This window comes from Phyllobates terribilis, unplaced genomic scaffold (genome assembly GCF_046119375.1).
Source record: "Phyllobates terribilis strain yellow unplaced genomic scaffold, ASM4611937v1 Scaffold_12__6_contigs__length_324123572, whole genome shotgun sequence".
Taxonomy (NCBI): Eukaryota; Metazoa; Chordata; class Amphibia; order Anura; family Dendrobatidae; genus Phyllobates; species Phyllobates terribilis.
The window spans coordinates 231,745,467-231,765,874 of NW_027362772.1; the positions used below are offsets into that span (position 1 = coordinate 231,745,467).

Below are 20,408 nucleotides of genomic sequence, written 5' to 3' on the forward strand. Positions count from 1 at the left end.
CTAACTTCCTCCGGTTGTCTTGATTTGTCCGAAGAAAACGAGAGTGAAGCCAGCACTGATTGGTCATAGGGATCGCATGACATAGCAACATAACAAGATCTCCGGTAGACGAAGTGCAGGCACTGCTGGAACGGCATCGGCAGTGGAAGTGAATGTAAGTGTTATATTTTTACTGGAGAGAAACATAGGGCTTGTCCGAGTAGTGTTTAACACCTTTAAGGTGGCCAATCCATGTATGATCGGGTACCCCAGCAGTGCAGTGCATCTCAAATAGAGCTCACAAAAACACTTGTTGTGTGAAGGTCACATTCATCGAGCTGTAAAAATAGGTGAGGTTAGAATATTTCCAGTGAAATGGTTTAATTTGCAACCAGGTATGAGGTGTAAGCCAACCAGAAGTATGTGATGTGTTGTTTGTTGTTATATAACTGGTATGATATATGAGGGGCAGTATGTTTCACGCAGGTTGCTAGCCTGTGTTAACTGAAACTAATAAACTTTCTGCCAGCATGTCATATGCTGGGGGTTAACTTTTAAAGGGTGTGATTTTATGGGAATGACATAGAGATGGGAGGGAAGTCATTCCCCATACCTCCACCTCAGGGTGTGGCTGAGCAACGTTTAAGTGTTTTTTTTTTTCTCTGTTGTGGTTTGGAGAGGCAAGTTCTCCAGACTGGTAGAGCTTCAGCTCAGGACAGAGTTGAAGGCTCGAACTACAACCTGTGTGGGTGAATCCCATACTCAAATGGACTCTGCTATTGTTTATTCTTTTGTTTTGTCATTTTGCCAGTAAGGCTGTGTTTATTTTGCTGGATTGCAGGGCTTTATGCCATTTAATAAAACCTGCAGAGAAAATCCGAGTGCCTGAGTCTACTTCCGGAAGCGGCCGAGCGAGTCGTCTTGCCACTGATAAGTCCATGCAAGATTCCAGGAACACGTGTACCTGGCACAGAGACCGGTGTATGTCCTGGGTGAAGTCCGCCAGCCAGAGAAGTCCGGCAGCATGGAGGAGCTCATTAAGCACCTTGTGCAGAGCCAACAACAGATGCACCAGCAGCTCTTGCACAGCCAGCAGCTCTTGCACAGCCAGCAGCACTTGCACAGCCAGCAGCAGCAGGTGACGACCAAACTGTTGCTTCAACAGATCCAGTTGCAGCAAAAGGCGCAGCAGCAGGAGCAGATACAGCTTCTGGCGGATACCATCCAGGTCAGGGCAACCGCCCCACCCCCAGGGCCCACTGACTCCCACGTCAGGAAGGCGGTAAGACGGGCCATACAGAAGATGATCCCCGGGGATGATGTAGAAGCATTTATGACAGTGTTTAAGAGGGTGGCTGTCCGGGAGAGACTTCCACCAGAACAGTGAGCAGAGGTTCTGGTACCATATTTGTCTGGAAACCCCAAAACGCATATTACAACTTGGCACTGCAGGATGCCAAGGAATACGCCAAGCTAAAGACAGATCTTAGCATGCCTGGGAGTGAATATGGCGGTGAGAGCCCAAAGAGTCCACCACTGGGTGTATGCCAGCGACAAACTCCCTCGCTCGCAGATGTTTGACCTACTGCATCTCATTCAGAAGTGGTTGCAGCTAGAGTCCTCCACTCCGGCCCAGATGGTTGAGCGGGCTGTCATTGATAAATTCATGCACTCCCTTCCCAAGTCTGTACAGACCTGGCTTGCCCAGGGCGATCCCCAGAACGCAGATGACTTCATCGGCCTGGTAGAGAGTTACCAGGTGGTTTAGAAATACCTCGGGAAACCGGATATAGTCACGTCTCCGTGCTGGATACCCAAAAGGGGGCGGGTTCACCACAGAAGGGGTCTAGTGAAACCACTGGGGGGCATCCCACTGAAGGTGCCAAAAGGACTATTGTAAAAGATATAGTTTGTTGGCGGTGTCACAACCCTGGACACGTAGCCACCAGGTGTCATATGTCCCCTGAGCCCATGGACTGCAGCCTAGGCAGACTGGTCTCCTATTATGCTTATCCAGCCTGCAGCGTGGACTGCCAACCCGGTGAGGGGCCACAGGCGTGTGCAGTATCCTTTAATGGAGTGAAAGTGCTTGGACTGTTGGACTCTGGTGACCTTAATCAGAGCTACCCTTCCCTACCAGTTGATCCCTTCCAAAACTGTGGGTGTTTGGTGCATCCATGGCGACGCCAAGGACTATCCCGTGGCCACAGTGACAGTGGGAACAGACTCTGGTGCCCAGTCCCACAAGGTCGGGGTGGTTATTTTGGGACTTGTGGGGGACGGGAACTGGACTAAGTAGCGTGGGCAAAAGCGAGGTCCCTGGAGAAGAACCCCCGACGAAGCCTCAAGTGGATGAGTTCCCACTGTACGTCCTTGCCGGCGATGAAGGCGAGACTGTGACCGAGGAGGCAGACCTCCCGGAGTTAGCTATGTCCAGAGAGAACTTTGGGACTGCTCCAGTTCGGGACCTGACCTTAAAGGGGGCGTTTGACCAGGTTACTGTATGTAATGAGGTTTCCCAAGAGCCGGTGGCCTATACAAGGTTCCCCCACTTTGCAGTTCAGGGGGAGTTGCTATATCTGGTAGCTAAACTAAGGGGCTTTGAGACAGTGGAACAACTGTTAGTGCCAGGGCCATGCAGAAGGAGGGTACCGGATACGGCCCATTCACATGTTCTGGTGGGGAGACCTAGGGGTCGAGAAAACTCAAAAGAAGATTTTAAGATTTTATTGGCATCGGTGTTACCGAGAAATTCTCAACTACTGTAGGTCCTGCCCCACCTGCCAAATAACCGCTCCCTCTCCCCACTTCCGTAGTCCATTATTGCCACTGCCGGTGATAGAGATCCCCTTTGAGAGGATTACTATGGACTTAGTAGGACCTTTAGTCAAGTCAGCCCGAAGCCACCAATATATTCTGGTGATCATGGACTATGCGAGCCGGTATCTAGAAGCGGTACTGCTACGAAATTCATCAAGTAAATTCGTAGCCAAGGAACTTGTCCACTTCTTTGCCAGGACCAGCCTGCCAAAGGAAATCCTGACAGTCCAAGGAACCCCATTCATGAGCAAGGCCATGAAGGAGCTGTGTAAAGTGCTTCAAATTACCCAGATGCGAACCTCCGTTTACCATCCGCAGACCGATGGCCTGGTGGAGCGCTTTAACAAGACCCTGAAGGCGATGTTCAAGAAGGTCTTAGAGAAGGATGGATGTGACTGGGACTACTTCCTGCTCTTCTCGTTAAAGGAGGTACCACAAGCCTCTACCGGTTTCTCTCCGTTTGAGCTCCTGTATGGATGACATCCGCGAGGTCTCCTGGATATTGCTAAGGAAACCTGGGAAGGCGAGGTTACGCCACACCGGAGCATCTTTGAACATGTCGCCCAGATGCAGGAAAAATGGCAAAAGTGATGCCGATCGTGAAAACGCATCTCCTCCAGGCACAGGAAGCCCAGGCAAGGGTCTGTAATCGATTGGCGAGGCTGAGGCATTTCCAGCCCGGGGACCGTGTTTTAGTGCTAATCCCTACAATCGAGAGCAAGTTCCTGGCCAAATGGCAAGCTTCGTACGAGGTGGTGGAGAAAGTCAGCGAAGTTAATTATAAAGCCCACCAACCTGGCCGAAGAAAGCTGCACCAAGTATACCATGTGAACTTGCTCAAGCCGTGGCGGGACCGGGAACCGGTGGAAACTCCTTGCCTGGCAGCTGTCCCCGAAGGCTAGTTGGAGTCGGTCACTATAGCAGAGACTCTCACCCTCCCAGAAGCAACAGTGTCGAGAACTACTACAGCGAAATCAGGAGTTGTTCTCGGAGTTGCCGGGGCATACTCAGGAGGTAGAGCATGACGTGCTGACAGTCACATGTAAGAGGGAATCTGAAGCTGGAGCGGATTCCGGAAGCCCGCCGGCAGGTGATCTCTGACAAGATGAAGAGGATGCTAGACACGTACCCGATGCCCTGCGTCAAACTTATTGAGAGGCTTGGACCGGCAAGGTACATCACCACTCTCGACCTGACGAAGGGCTACTGGCAGATCCCCATGTCCCAGACATCCAAGGAGAAGACTGCTTTTTCGACACCTGATGGGTGCTTTCAATACAGTCGGATGCCGTTTGGACTACAGGGGGTCCCAGCCACCTTCCAGAGGGTTATGGATCGGATCCTAACCCCACATAAGAAGTATGCCACAGCGTACCTTGACGATATTGTAGTCTTTAGCCCAGACTGGGCTAGTCATCTACCTAAACTACAGGCCGTTCTGGATGCTCTAAGGAAGGCAGGATTTTCAATAAATCCAAAAAAATGCGCCATTGGAAAAGAGGAGGCCAAGTACTTGGGCTATGTCTTCGGGAGAGGCTAAATAAAGCCGCAGATCAATAAAGTGGAGGCAATTCATACCTGACCGCAACTGCTCTCCAAGAAGCAAGTAAGAGCGTTACTGGGAATGGTGGGATATTACCGGCGGTTTATCCCAAATTTTGTCATGGTGGCTGCACCACTGACGGATCTCCTAGAAGGCACCAGGTCAACCATGAAGTCGACGGAGGAGACAGCGTTTCAACTGTTGAAGTCAGCACTGTGTAAACAGCCGGTCCTGGTCGTACTAGACTTTAAGAAAGAGTCTGTGGTCCAGACAGACGCTTCAGAGGTTGATCTGGGAGCTGTACTCTCTCAAGAGATAAATGGGGAAGAACATCTCATTCTCTATCTGAGCCGAAAGCTTTCCTCCTGTGAGAAAAACGACGCAATAGTAGAAAAGGAGTGTTTAGCCATAAAGTGGGCCGTAGATACACTAAGATACTACCTACTAGGCCGGAAGTTTAAGTTGTTGTCAGACCATTCCCCGTTGAGATGGTTGAGAGAAAAGAGGAGTAAAAATGCCAGGGTAACTAGATGGTTCCTAGCTCTTCAGGACTTCAACTTTCACGTAGAGCATAGGCCCGGGAAGTTACACAGGAACGCTGATGCCCTTTCTAGAATTCCCTGTCTGGTATCGGAAGGTGCCCAAACCCCTGGCTTTGGGCAGAGGGGGGGAATATGTGACAGTCACTGGTATGATTTATAAGATTTTATGAGGGGAGGTATGTGTCACGCAAGTTGCTAGCCTATGTAAACTGAAACCAATAAACTTTTTGCCAACATGTTATATGCTGGGGGTTAACTTTTTAAAGGGTGTGGTTTTATGGGAATAACTTAGAGATGGGAGGGAAGTCATTCCCCATACCTCCACCTCATAGAGTGTGGCTGAGCAACTTTTAAATGTTCAGTCCTGTTTTTTTTTTTTTTTTCTGTTGTGTTTGGAGAGGCGAGGTCTACAGACTGGGAGAGCTTCAGGACAGAGCTAAAGGCTCGGACTTCAACATGTATGGGTGAATCTCATACTCCTATAGACTCTGCTATTTATTCATTTGTTTTGTCGTTTTGCCAGTAAGGCTGTGTTTATTTTGCTGAATTGCAGCTGGGCTTTATGCCATTTAATAAAGCCTGCAGAGAAAACGCGGGTTCCTGAGTCTACTTCCGGAAGCGGCCAAGCAAGTTGTCCTGCCACTATATATATATCCTCCTTAAAGAGGATTTGTCACTTGCTGTCAAAATATATACATAATATATTTATTTTTTACCTGGTGTAAATGCCTCTCTTCTTCTGAATCCGGCATTGTTTTTCCTTTGTTTCTGCGCCTCTCCATTCCTGAGATACAACCTCCTCTTCCCTTTTTGTAAATCTTGTCCTGTTTTTGGGGGCTTCTTCTTGAAGACCCCACCCAGTTGTCTATGATTTCACTAAATTTATGTAAAGGAAAGAGAGGATCATATTTCGGGACTGGAGAGGCGCAGGAACAAAATTCCTGACCCTGGAGGTTTCTTAAGGCCCCGTCACACATAACGAGATCGCTAGCGAGATCGCTGATGAGTCACGTTTTGGTGACGCAATAGCGATCTCGCTAGCGATCTCGTTATGTCTGACAGGTAGCAACGATCAGGCCCCTGCTGTGAGATCGCTGAAACACCTTTACAGTGAGGTTTTATTGGGCCATGTTTAATGAGGAGCTGATGAAACCTTTTGAAGAGCCGTTCATTAGAAGTTTTTCCAGATTATGAGAAGCTCTGACTTTTTGTTTGGTGTAAATTCACAAGTTGCAGAAATTCCTGTTACTGTTTCATTCATTTAAATGGTTCTTGTAGACCCCCATGTGCTCGCCCGCTAAAACGGATGAATAGAACATATTTTCAGTTGCAGAAAATCTGCTGTTTGTGAACATCCCCTTACTGATTGCATTAGCCCCTCTTTACTGGACCCATCATGGATGGATGTAACATTTTTATAACACAATATAAAGAACTAAAAGAAACAAGTGACCTTTGTCAGACTTTGAAGAATCCTCCTTTCCAAGCCCAGAATTAGGGGTGTTTGTTAAGGAGCCTAATGATGGCTGCGTGCGAATTCTCAAATTAAAGACTGGCACCGTGAAGTGCCCAGATGGCTTCTGTTCCTGGGATTGCATTACAGAGAAGGAGAAAAAGAAAAAAAAAAAGCGATGAAATAATGTTTGAAAATATTTCCTTCTTTATTTGGGTGTAATTTGGACCATGCTCTCTCATTTAGATTGATATAATAGCATATTGTGGCTATGATTACACGGTTGAACGTGCCGCCTGAAAAACCGGGGATCCTACAAAAACTGCTTAATAAATGTGGCAATACAGTCATCTAGACGAGAAAACTGTCATTATCCCTGACAGTTCTCTAAAGAGACGTCTGTATTGCTGTATGTAATGTTCTGCTGATTTGAAGAATGAAATGGGTGTCTAATAGTATATTTGGTTAGAGAGATATTAAGTTACCGGAGCATGAAGCGTTGGCACATTTTATTTTTATTTATTTTTTATTTTTTTTCCTGCGGTCACTCTGCCTCTCATAGAATATTAATCACAAGTCAGACTATCATTCTCCTAAAAATATAAAACCGGACGATTTTATAGAATTATTTACAGGGAATTTTTTATTTTATTTTAGTACAAAATTTGGTTGGCTCTTCTGCGTTCCCATTTACTAACCTCAATGTTCCAGTCACCCATTCATTTATGGGAAACGTCCATTGGCCTAATCCCTACATCTGTGGGGATTTAGGTGGTTAGTGAACATGCGCCCGTTGACCACATTGGTAGAGGACGGTGATTACTCTGTCATTTTCTATTGGCATCGTGAATGGTTGTGATTACTGTAGATGATTGGTCACTAGGGATGAGCAGATCCGTGGATGTTCGATTGAACTTTAGTCCAAAGTTGGGTTCAGGTACGAGAACTTGACCACGAACCTGAACCCCATAGAAGTCAATGGGGACCCGAAGTTTGGTGCTGTAAAATGGTCATAGTAAGGGCTAGGGGGCTGAAAAAGGAAGCTGGGGGTAATTGCAGGAGAATTGCCCTGCAAACAAATGTGGCTAGGAAAATGACTTAAAATAACATAGAATATAATAATCGTACAAGCGTCCATCTGTCTGAAGCCTCTATAGACTGCGCAAGCGCGACAAGGAGTTTAGGATGAGGATTGTGGCCCTGGAGATCGTGGTATGCGTAAGCACTGAACGCATACTGCCATCTCCGGCCCCCTAACAACTCACCTATCCGGGAGACCGTTCTTTGTCCTCGGGCCGGTAGCCGGGAGATGAATGCGCCGTTAGAATTGGCGCATGCGCATAGCCCTATCCGGTGCCATTTTACTGAAGACACATTTGCACTCCTCCCCCGACCTCTGGCACAACAGGACATAGCAGCACTGGAACACAGGGAAGAAAGGTGAGTATAAGTGTTCTTTTTTTGTATTTGTGCCGCGTGAAAGGAATGAGGGGGCCACACATACCAGGATTGGGGGGGTTGAGGGGGCCACACATACCAGGATTGGGGGGGTTAAGGGGGCCACACATACCAGGATTGGGGGGGTTGAGGGGGCCACACATACCAGGATTGGGGGGGGTTGAGGGGGCCACGCATACCAGGATTGGGGGGGTTGAGGGGGCCACACATACCAGGATAGGGGGGGTTGAGGGGGCCACACATACCAGGATGAGGGGTGCCATGCATACCAGGATGGGGGTGAGGGGTGCCATGCATACCAGGATTGGGGGTGAGGGGTGCCATGCATACCAGGATGGGGGCAGCACAAATACCGGGATGGGAGACCATATACCAATAAAAATGCTCGCCACCAAGGCTTATAACGGGCTCAATAGCTAGTAGAATATAAATAAAAAAAATCTTGAACCAGAAGGCGGAAATCCAAGTGGAGGAGTGGAGCAGTGCCTTACGGGTGTAGTTTACTGTACTTGTTACTAAATAAATGAAAAAAAAAAAAAACCGGGCTGTGGAGTCAGTAAGCCAAACCTCTGACACCGACTCCTCAATTTCTATGCCACCAACTGCGACTCCGACTCCGACTCCCTCATACATGGCTCATGTTTAAGTGATAAATTTACTGTAGCACAGATTCATCTCAGCTAAAAGTCTAGACCCTTAGATCAGGAATAGGACAGACATTTATAGGACATTTCATAACTTTCCCAAATTCTTATGAAAAAATATTCCTCACAAACTGTACTGAACTACTGCACCCAATTTATTATATATTTCAGGAGTCGAAGTTATTCCATTTTATACCGACTCGACCAAAATGGGCTCCAACTCCACGACTCCTGACTCCACAGCCCTGAAAAAAACGAAGTGGGGTCCCCCCTTTTTTTTAATATCCAGCCAAGGGAAAGCAGACAGCTGTCAATTGGTCTTATTGGGCTGAGAAGGGCTCAATATCCATGGAGCTTTCCAGCCTATTAACATCAGCACACAGCTATCTGCTTTGTCTTTGCTGGTTATAAAAAATGGGGGTTATTAAAAACCTAAAAAAAGTTAAAAAAGTTTCTCCACCTTTTTTTTTCATTATGTCTGTCCGTGAACATTGGACAACACAGACGGCATTCAAGTGCGGTCCAATGCTCTCCACAGACCCTTAGGCTATGTTCACACATCATGGGGTTTTTTGTGTCAATTTTCTGCAGCAAAACCTGATCTTCAAGGGCATTTTGTTCAGGATTTTTCTTGCAGTTTTGGTGCATTTCTTTTTCAACATTTTTTTTCATCGTTTTTTTCCACTGTCCTTCTGTCTTTTTATGCATTTACATAAAGTTCTGTGAAAAAAAATTCTATTTTAGCATCAAAAATGCTGAAAAACGCTGAAGAAACAAATTTTGGTGCGTTTTTGATACATTTTTCTTTCAGCGTTTTTCTGAAAGAAGTGACGTGCTCTATTTTCCAAAAAACCATGCAAAGCCTAAAATCCTGAGCAAAAAAAAAAAGCATGTGTGAACAGAGAATTCTGGTTTCTCATAGACTTTGCTGATACTGCAAAAGGCAACTGAAAATTTGCATAAAAAACTGCATCAAAAACCGCTTCAAAAAAACCATGCTGTGTGAACATAACCTTAAACTTGCATTGCCGATTTTTCATGTACACAGCCCCATACAATAACATGGGTATGAGTAAAAACCACACATAGCACTCGTCTGATATGATTGGTTATTTACGCGAGCCCTGACTGTAAAAATTTATTTTTGTTTTAATTTGGATTGAAGGGTTATTCCCGTCTTCATTAATGGTTTATTATCAGATGGTGTTAATAAATACGAGCAATTTTAGAACTTACTGTCTATTAAAGTTTTCAGCCGTTTTTGAGATATCATTTTTTTTTCACATCCCGTTCCCTTGGAAACCGACCACCGCTGCTAAACAGCAGAAGACGCACAGTGCTTACAATGTCTTTTCTATTGAGCTTGTAAGCCCTTGTTTTGAATCTGGGCATGATCCCTGGAGAGGGCTGTTACCTCCTAATCTCTTGTCAGCTTCAGCAGCACAGTGTTTATTACAAGCTGGACAGCAGCGGTGGTCGGTCTCATAGGCAGCGGACGGTAAACAAAAGAAAAGTGTTAATATCTCAAGAACGGATGCAAATTTTAATAAGCAGTAAATTGCAAAAGTGCTTCTATTTACATGCACTATCCATCCATGAAGATGGGGATAACTCTTAAATTTAGGGTGTATTACATTACTACCGTGGTTTTATTTTTTGTTTGTTTTTAGGTTGACTCTTCACCATGGATCACCTCGAGTATTGCTACATCCTGCTTTTAAAGACTTGGCTGAGTGTAAGTAGCCCCTATTTATCCCACCTCTTGACCTTCCCAAAGGTTTTATGCAGCCTGCCGTAGCAGAGGATAACAGATCCTGATGTCATAAGGAATTATATGTCCAATGTGAGGTTAGTTTACATCAGTTATGTCACTTGAGGGTCAATATACCTGAATATTGACCCTCAAGTGTAGAGGCCTAGTTCCCATAGCTATTCCTATACCCTCGGGGTACGGCCATCCCCTATTGCTGTCAAGAATGATGTATTTAGCGATTTTGTCACTTCAGCTTTGTCCACTGGGGGGCGCCAGAAAATTACAGGTGTCTTGAAAAATATTAAGAACCTTTTTCGAACTCCAGAAGGGCCGAGCTGTGCAATTTATCTATTCTACCTTGATAAACCACCGTAAAAAATGAAGTATTGGAGAGCATCTAACTCAGCCTGGAGGAAAACTAGGAAGAATATAGGAACACGTATGAAAGATGGATGTTCTTAATTTTCTTTTATATGTACGCTGGTAAAAACTTAATTGCAGGTTCTCCTTGCGCTACACCTTATCGCACATGGGAACGTACATCATTTTTCTATTTAATCACCGGCCATTGTATTTTTTTCAGCTCTTTCTGTGGATTTTTTATTATTCCTGTCTCCGGTTGTTTATTCTGAGTAATTGTATAAATGTTTTTTGCCGCGTTATTCTGCCGCCGGTAATTAATTCGCTGGAGAGAAGCAAAATTTTAGTAGAAAGGGGAAAAAAAATATTCTTTTTTTTTGCTTGGAAAGACGTCTGGATACATTACTCTCAGTCCGGTAATATAGGATAAGTATAAGGCGCAATTATGCTGAAATTAGCTCCTACTCCTAAAATACTCTGTACTGCCTTAAAAGGAATATTCCCATCTCCAAGAGCCTATCCCAATATGTAGTCGGTATAATAATAATACTATTAGCAAATACCTCTAATTTGAAATGTAGTATAGTTCTTCTAATTAGCTATGTCACTTACCTCATGCGCAGGGCATTGCAGTAGCTTACATATCCATTGTTATGACCACTAACAACTAACTGTCACTATATGAGCGTAACCATGGGTACCTAATCTACTGCAATCCCCTGCAAAAGGCGTAAGCGACATAGCTAATCCAGTTTTCTGGTTGCTTTTGCACATAAAAAAAAAAAGCTGTTTTTTTTTTTCTGCTATTAAAATGGCCAGCACCTACAAGGCTGAATGGGTTAATCATCGGACACGCTCTTCTTCAGGAAGCGTCCCTGCATCTACAGGAACAGTTTTAATTTAATGCTCGTATAATAATTTGCAGAGCTTTTTGCCAGGCACATAAGCTAATTAACATGCTGCGCCAGGCGCCTGCTCGAATTATCCGGGAGAAGATATAATTCAAGCAAAAAAAAAAAAAAACCACCCAGTAAAAGGCTTTCTCCTAAACCACTTCTGGATAATGCAGCAGATTGTCCAAATTGTCCAAAGTTGTTTGAAGACACGAAAGTGAAATTTTAATTGATTCTGTGTCCTGGAACGAAGAATTATCGCCCATTAATGAAACCATTGCCGCGGCGAGACGTTCCAGATGAGATTTTTACTTTCGGAAAGAAAACTGTTAGTTCTAATTGTAATATGGAAATCTTTTATTAAATGGCCCTTTGTTAAAAAATAGACCATTGTTTGCACTGATGGGAGTACTTTTGGGCCCCATTCAGGAGTATTACAAAATTTAGGTTGAGGAGAAAGGAGGAACTGAATATTTAATATGACTGACATGATAACCAGATAAGTTGCGGTGATCAGGGATGAGTTGCATCCCCTGTGACCGAATGCTTTACATCTGCCCTTATTCGAGTAAATCGGGATGGATCTGCAGTACCCCGCTGTGGCCACTGTACTGTTGACAGAGCTGTGCTGTCCGCTCCGCAGCTGATCACATCAGTCCGCCTCTGAGAACAGCTAAGCGGCAGTGGTGCAGGGTGTCGCACCACTATTGATCTGATATTGAAGACCTATCCTGAGGATAGGTAACCAGTATAAAACAATCTTAAAGGGGTTGTCCAGTAATCATGTACCCAAAGTATTGGTGAGGATCAGACCAATGGGATTTCCACCTTGGGTGAGCCCTTTGACAACCGAGTCCTTGTGGACCCCCCACCTATCTTGGAATATTTCCTTCTCGCCTTCCTAGAGCTGTAAATCTTTATAAAGGTGTATCAAGACTTATTTTTTGTCCCACTAGTTGTATTTTTTAATCATTATCTTCTTGGGGTCCATATGACCAATTTCTTTTTATTGCAATTTTTTTTAGGAGGTGCGTTGTTCAAAATAACAGCAATTCTGCCATTTTAGATTTTTTTTTTCCATTTCAACATTAACCATATGGGATTAATATTATGATATGTTATTTACTCGGACAGTTACGCACGCAACAATACCAAATATGATTATTTTTTTTCATTTTTGTTTTAGATTTTATTTACATTTTGGGAAATAGAAGGGGATATGAACTTTGTATTTTTTCTTTTTACAATTTTTTTTTCTACTTTTTTTTTTTATTTCTTATTACCTTCCCTGTTGAATTTGAACCAAGTAACTCTCAGTTGCTTGTAAAATACACCACAATACTGTAATTGCAGTGTATTACAAAAATTACCGATATGCTATGAAGCATAGCCATAGGCTGGGCTTCACATGTATATAAATGTAGCAGATACAGGGGCATTCATTAAGCCCCCTGGCAGCCACGATGGTCCCATCCACACCCTGCAATCATGTTGCGGAGGTTCAAAGAAACACTGTCCCCCCATTTCCGTTTTTTAAATGCCACTTTCTTTGTCAGCAGTCAATCCTCTGCGATAGCGCATGGTTTTCAGCTGTATAACACAGTCGGCACCCGCGCAGTATGGTGCGGACTCAGCTCCTGAGCCCGCTCCATCCACCGGACTTGTACGGAGCCACCGCTTACTCTCTATGGGACTGCTGGGGAGCTTGAGGAACGAATGGGGGAGTGGGGTGGTCGCGCTTCTGCGGCCTCTGCTTCATTCCCCAGCAGTTGAATGCCCAGCGATCTGCAAGTTGTCACACATCTTTTGACTTTTAATAACTCTTTAAAGTCCGATTTGAAATAGATGTGGCTATACATTTTGAAGGGGTCTCCATAAGGGCTAGTCTTCACTTCCCGAAATAAAATAGGCTTGATTAAGTTAGTGAGGCTAAACTGCAATTCTAGACGCGTCCTATGGGCATGAGTGGCGCTGTTTATAGAAACAAAAATCTGAATGTTTTTTTAAAGGGAACCAGTCATCTAGTTTCACGATTTTAAACTGATGCCACCACTTTCTGAAGAGCTTCTTCATATGCCCTCATTTTACCAGACCCAGCGTTCCCTATGGAATCTATACTGAACCGTCTGACACGCTTGTATAAAGTCCTGCGTATAGGGCAGTGATAATGTGATATGCTGGACTTCAGCTCAAAAGAAATAGTGTCAGATAGCTCGGGGGATATTTTTGGGAATATCCTCTACAGAAAAACTGAGGCAGAGGAGTCTGGATTGTCAGGAACGCCAAAGGCGCGCAGGACGAGTATGAAGTCACTTTTCTCAGGCATGCAGGGTTCTCACTTTTCATTTTTGGAGGTTTTCTTCAGCTGTTTTGTAAATGTAAATTGTGTTACTCTGCAAGACAAAATAAAATTGTCCTCCAATCTTTGATGTACATCTCAATCTGAAATTGCCACAATTTAGTTCCAATTCTTACTTGTAATGGTTTCCTTTCAGTGAGCAGACATATGACGCTGATTGAGAAGAGCCATGTTCAGTACAATGTCAGGACACACAATGCACTGAAAAACGTTTCTCATCTGCTCCCTCCGAATATTCTGGTTTCAGGATCAGAAAGAATTCCTGGTCTCGTACAAGGGAGAGATGAGACAGGTGAGTGCTTTCTTTTGTGACAATACTAAAGTAAGAATGAGTCTCTATATCAATTTTTTTTTGTTACTTGTCAAGACCATTCATTAACACCATAGTACCACCCTCATAGACTAGAATATGCCTACTATAATACTACTTCTATGTACAAAAACAGTACTATAATACTGCATTGTATGTACAAGAATATGACTACTATAATACTGCCCCTATGTACACTGCTTAAAAAAAAAAAAGGGAACGCTCAAATACCACATCCTAGATCTGAATGAATGAAATATTCTCATTGAATACTTTGTTCTGTACAAAGTTGAATGTGCTGACAACAAAATCACACAAAAATCATCAATGGAAATCAAATTTATTAACCAATGGAGGCCTGGATTTGGAGTCACCCCTAAAATTAAAGTGGAAAAACACACTACAGGCTGATCCAACTTTGATGTAATGTCCTTAAAACAAGTCAAAATGAGGCTCAGTATTGTGTGTGGCCTCCATGTGCCTGTATGACCTCCCTACAACGCCTGGGCATGCTCCTGATGAGGTTGCGGGTGGTCTCCTGTGGGATCTCCTCCCAGACCTGGACTAAAGCATCCGCCAACTACTGGAAGTCTGTGGTGCAACGTGACGGTGGATGGAGCGAGACATGATGTCCCAGATGTGCTCAATCGGATTCAGGTCTGAGGAACGGGCGGGCCAGTCCATAGCTTCAATGCCTTCATCTTGCAGGAACTGCTGACACTCCAGCCACATGAGGTCTGGCATTGTCCTGCATTAGGAGGAACCCAGGGCCAAATGCACCAGCATATGGTCTCACAAGGGGTCTGAGGATCTCATCTCGGTACCTAATGGCAGTCAGGCTACCTCTGGCGATCACATGGAGGGCTGTGCGGCCCTCTAAAGAAATGCCACCCCACACCATTACTGACCCACTGCCAAACCGGTTATGCTGAAGGATGTTGCAGATCGCTCTCCACGGCGTATCCAGACTCTGTCACGTCTGTCACATGTGCCCAGTGTGAACCTGCTGTCATTTGTGAACAGCACAGGGCGCCAGTGGCGACTTTGCCAATCCTGGTGTTCTGTGGCAAATGCCAAGCGTCCTGCTCGGTGTTGGGCTGTGAGCACAACTCCCATCTGTGGACATCGGGCCCTCATACCACCCTCATGGAGTCAGTTTCTAGCTGTTTGTGCAGACACATGCACATTTGTGGCCTGCTGGAGGTCATTTTGCAGGGCTCTGGCAGTGCTCCTCCTGTTCCTTCTTGCACAAAAGCGGAGGTAGCGGTCCTGCTGCTGGGTCGTTGCCCTCCTACGGCCCCCTCCACGTCTCCTGGTGTATTGGCCTGTCTCCTGGTAGCGCCTCCAGCCTCTTGACACTACGCTGACAGACACAGCAAACCTTCTTGCCACAGCTCGCATTGATGTGCCATTCTGGATGAGCTACACTACCTGAGCAACTTCTGTGGGTTGTAGAGTCCGTCTCATGCTACCATGAGTGTGAAAGCAGAACCAATATTCAAAAGTGACCAAAACATCAGCCAGAAAGCATTGGTACTGAGATGTGGTCTGTGGTCCCCACCTGCAGAACCACTCCTTTATTGAGGATGTCTTGATAATTGCCAATAATTTCCATCTATTGTCTATTCCATTTGCAAAACAGCATGTGAAATTGATTGTCAATCAGTGTTGCTACCTAAGTGGACAGTTTGATTCCACAGAAGTTTGATTTACTTGGAGTCATATTCTGTTGTTTAAGTGTTCCCTTTATTTTTTTGAGCAGTGTACAAGAATATAACTACTATAATACTTCTCCTATGTACAAGAACATAACTACTATAATACTGCCCCTATGTACAAGAATATAACTACTATAATACTGCCCCCTATGTACAAGAATATAACTACTATAATATTTCTCCTATGTACAAGAACATAGCTACTATAATACTGCCCCTATGTACAAGAATATAACTACTATAATACTGCCCCCTATGTACAAGAATATAACTACTATAATACTTCTCCTATGTACAAGAACATAACTACTATAATACTGCCCCTATGTACAAGAATATAACTACTATAATACTACCCCTATATACAAGAATATAACTACTATAATAATGCTCCTATGTACAAGAATATAACTACTATAATACTGCTCCTATGTACAAGAATATAACTACTATAATACTGCCCCTTGGTATATAAATACTGCTACTATAATACTTCTACTATGTACAATCGTTTTACTGCCCCCTATAATACATCTATAAAATTGCATTTGCGACTAGTATAATTCTTCTATAAGGAGAAGTTTTACATTTGCATCTGTGATGTTCCACTAATTCTCCAGGTAATAACACTACTGTTCTGACACCCGGAGTCTTTTCAGGGGTATCCATGCATATAAGCAGTTGAATATGAGAACTGAAAAAACCTGAACCATTTCTACAGTTTTTATTGTAAAACAAGTGATGGGGGAATATAAATGAGCAGTCTGGACACGCACACCGCTGCTCTGACATTTCCTACATCAGAGGGGAGCAGCAGTTCCGTCCCCTCCGAGATCTGCAAACAGCACCACCGCCATATATCCACAGCCAAGCCTCCATAGACAGATTTACAATAGAAACTCATTTATTTCTTCCTGCAGACACATTTACTACAGAAAAGCAACAAACAAGGAGAACACGATTAACATGCATGTTTGTGTAATGGGCCATATTTTATTAATGACAGCGGTACGTAGTGCCGGGCCGGCGGTCCTTCGCCTGTGTATAGAAGTTGGATGGAACACGCGGCTTAAATTAGCGTAATAAGAAATGCAGATGCTCGGATGAAAGGTTCCTTGGCTTTGAGCCTGAGCCGTGATTTGGTTTCTTATTGTCCCTCTCTTATTATGTTCATGGTCATTGTACTGTGAGAACACCAGCCGTCCCCCACAGACCTTCCTTAATCCATACAAATTTTAGTGTTACATTCAAAGTGATGGAATAAAAGGTGGTTTAATGCCTAGCCATGTAGAAAAGAGGAAACTCTTGTGTGCAGAATAGAGAAACTGGGGTGCTGTCGTCCATACCAATCACTTATACGTTAGTTTTACCCTCTTTTTTTTTTTTTTTTTAGCCCCTGATACATGACAGATGGAGTCTTAGTGGCGGCAATTTATCATCTATCAATGGTTAGCACTGTTGGTCCTGGGTTCGAATCTAACCAGGGCTAGAACCGAGCTGCTTGGAGTTCATATGTACTCCCCTTAGTTTCAGTGGGTTACCTCTGGGGTCTCCAAAAGCATGCAAATAGGTTAATTGACTTCCTATGATATAAAATAAGCTGGGCACTCTAATTTTGGTAGTAGCAGCCCATCCATGAAAACAGATGGCGTCAGGGGAGAAAATGATAGGACAGTTTGAACTTTAAGGGGATCTGTCATACGGTTTTGAGAGCAGCATAGTTTAGAGGCAGTGTTATGATTGTGTAACAACTGGCACTGAAAACTAGGTAAAGCGCTAAAAAACTGCCGCTGACCCAGTCGGTTCCTGTACAGACTAGAGACTCTGACCCGCAGTCCCTAGCGGTCGCTACGTGGGCTGGAAAAGACTTAACAGACCTATGCTGCCTGAAATGCCGTTGAGCGCTTCACATTCCTCCTAAGGAGGGCAGAGCAGAGTGTGAATTACCTACAGAAGGGAACGTGTGCTGAAATAGAAAGATCCCAGAGTGAGTAAAACAAACCACGAAATACAAAATGAAAAGATAAAGTATGTACTCCTAGAGAATATGCCTCCTACTTCCTAAAAAGAAACAGAAGATAGGTACAGGGTGAAAATCATAATCAGCAGAGAGAGAAGCCTTAGCTGGTCTTTCACTGACTGGCTTGAACTATAGCAGTATGGCTGGACATCCAAACTATCACCATTATAAAATGCCAGCAGGGGGAAACTACATCTAGCCGCACCCGAAAGGTGATTGAGCGGATAAATGAATAAATGAAAACACCTGTCAACCTAAAAAGACTAAAGCAAGGATAACAAACAAACACCCAGAGAAAAGGTGTAACTGCTGTAGCTCAGCGGACCGAAAAGATCCACAGATGTGTCACTTACTGGGCTGCTTGTTGTAGTTATAACATCTCATTTATGAGCAGGAGATTTTTACTAGAGGACTAGTTGTCTCCTGCCATGTAGTCCTTCTGCTCTATATAACTCTGCCCCCCCCACTAACTGGCAGCTTTCTGCCTATGCACAATGTGGGGTTATACAGAATTCAGCATTGAGAGGACTGGTAGATCCCCAGTTGATAAGAGATTTTATCAAAACTGCAGGGTCTCTGTCCCTACACCATGCTTCTCTCAGGTGGGGCAGCATAAGCCTGGTGACAAATTCCCTTTTAAATGTCTTATATTTTTGATCCCCTGCAAGAGAATTCCCGCCAAAGGAGTCTGGAAAAGGCTTGCTCTCCCTTAACTTTGGCCAAAAGATAGCTGTTGATCTTGATCATTGACTTTTTTTCTGTACAACACTGCAGAACATGTTGGCACTATGTTAGCAAGAGAAATACACACTGCTAAAAAAATAAAGGGAACACTTAAACAGAATATAACTCCAAGTAAATCAAACTTCTGTGAAATCAAACTGTCCACTTAAGAAGCAACACTGATTGACAATCAATTTCACATGCTGTTGTGCAAATGGAATAGACAATAGATGGAAATTATTGGCAATTATCAAGATACGCTCAATAAAGGAATGGTTCTGCAGGTGGGGACCACAGACCACATCTCAGTACCAATGCTTTCTGGCTGATGTTTTGGTCCCTTTTGAATGTTGGTTGTGCTTGACACTCGTGGTAGCATGAGACGGACTCTACAACCCACAGAAGTTGCTCAGGTAGTGCAGCTCATCCAGGATGGCATATCAATGCGAGCTGTGGCAAGAAGGTTTGCTGTGTCTGTCAGCGTAGTGTCCAGAGGCTGGAGGCGCTACCAGGAGACAGGCCTGTACACCAGGAGACGTGGAGGGGGCCATAGGAGGGCAACAACCCAGCAGCAGGACCGCTACCTCCTCCTTTGTGCAAGGAGGAACAGGATTAGCACTGCCAGAGCCCTGCAAAATGACCTCCAGCAGGCCACAAATGTGCATGTGTCTGTACAAACGGTTAGAAACCGACTCCATGAGGGTGGTATGAGGGCCCGACGTCCACAGATGGAGGTTGTGCTTACAGCCCAACACCATGCAGGTCACTTGGCATTTGCCAGAGAACACCAGGATTGTCAAAGTCGCCACTGGCGCCCTGTGCTCTTCACAAATGACAGCAGGTTCACACTGAGCACATGTGACAGAGTCTGGAGACGCCGTGGAGAGCGATCTGCTGCCTGCAACATCCTTCAGCATGACCGGTTTGGCAGTGGGTCAGTAATGGTGTGGGGTGACATTTCTTTGGAGGGCCGCACAGCCCTCCATGTGCTCGCCAGAGGTAGCCTGACTGCCATTAGGTACCGAGATGAGATCCTCAGACCCCTTGTGAGACCATATGCTGGTGCGGTTGGCCCTGGGTTCCTCCTAATGCAGGACAATGCCAGACCTCATGTGGCTGGAGTGTGTCAGCAGTTCCTGCAAGATGAAGGCATTGAAGCTATGGACTGGCCCGCCCGTTCCCCAGACCTGAATCCGATTGAGCACATCTGGGACATCATGTCTCGCTCCATCCACCAACGTCACGTTGCACCACAGACTGTCCAGGAGTTGGCGGATGCTTTAGTCCAGGTCTGGGAGGAGATCCCACAGGAGACCATCCTCAACCTCATCAGGAGCATGCCCAGGCGTTGTAGGGAGGTCATACAGGCACGTGGAGGCCACACACAATACTGAGCCTCATTGTGACTTGTTTTAAGGACATTACATCAAAGTTGGATCAGCCTGTAGTGTGTTTTTCCACTTTTTAATTTTGGGGGTGACTCCAAATCCAGGCCTCCATTGGTTAATAAATTTGATTTCCATTGATGATTTTTGTGTGATTTTGTTGTCAGCACATTCAACTTTGTACAGAACAAAGTATTCAATGAGAATATTTCATTCATTCAGATCTAGGATGTGTTATTTGAGTGTTCCCTTTATTTTTTTGAGCAGTGTATATAGCACCAGAATGTTGTAAGTTTATTCCTGTCCCAGACGCGTTCACAATCTAAAGCTGTGCAAAATGTTTAAACCATTAAAGGGGTATTCACACCTTGTGCATTTATGGCATATCCACAGGATATCCCAATAGTAGATGTCCCATCAGTGTGACCTGTATCTACATCCAGAACAG

At 44.6% G+C, this 20,408-nt stretch overlaps 1 protein-coding gene across 1 annotated transcript in view; it reads left to right on the top strand.

Annotated features, from left to right (window-relative positions):
* NPHP4 (nephrocystin 4) overlaps positions 1-20,408 on the top strand; it is a 353,374-nt gene that overhangs the window by 50,659 nt on the left and 282,307 nt on the right. Inside the window, exons 5-6 of the mRNA XM_073656722.1 lie at positions 10,110-10,174; positions 13,941-14,096. Coding sequence (XP_073512823.1) covers positions 10,110-10,174; positions 13,941-14,096 — 221 coding nt within the window. The remainder of the gene's footprint in view (positions 1-10,109; positions 10,175-13,940; positions 14,097-20,408) is intronic.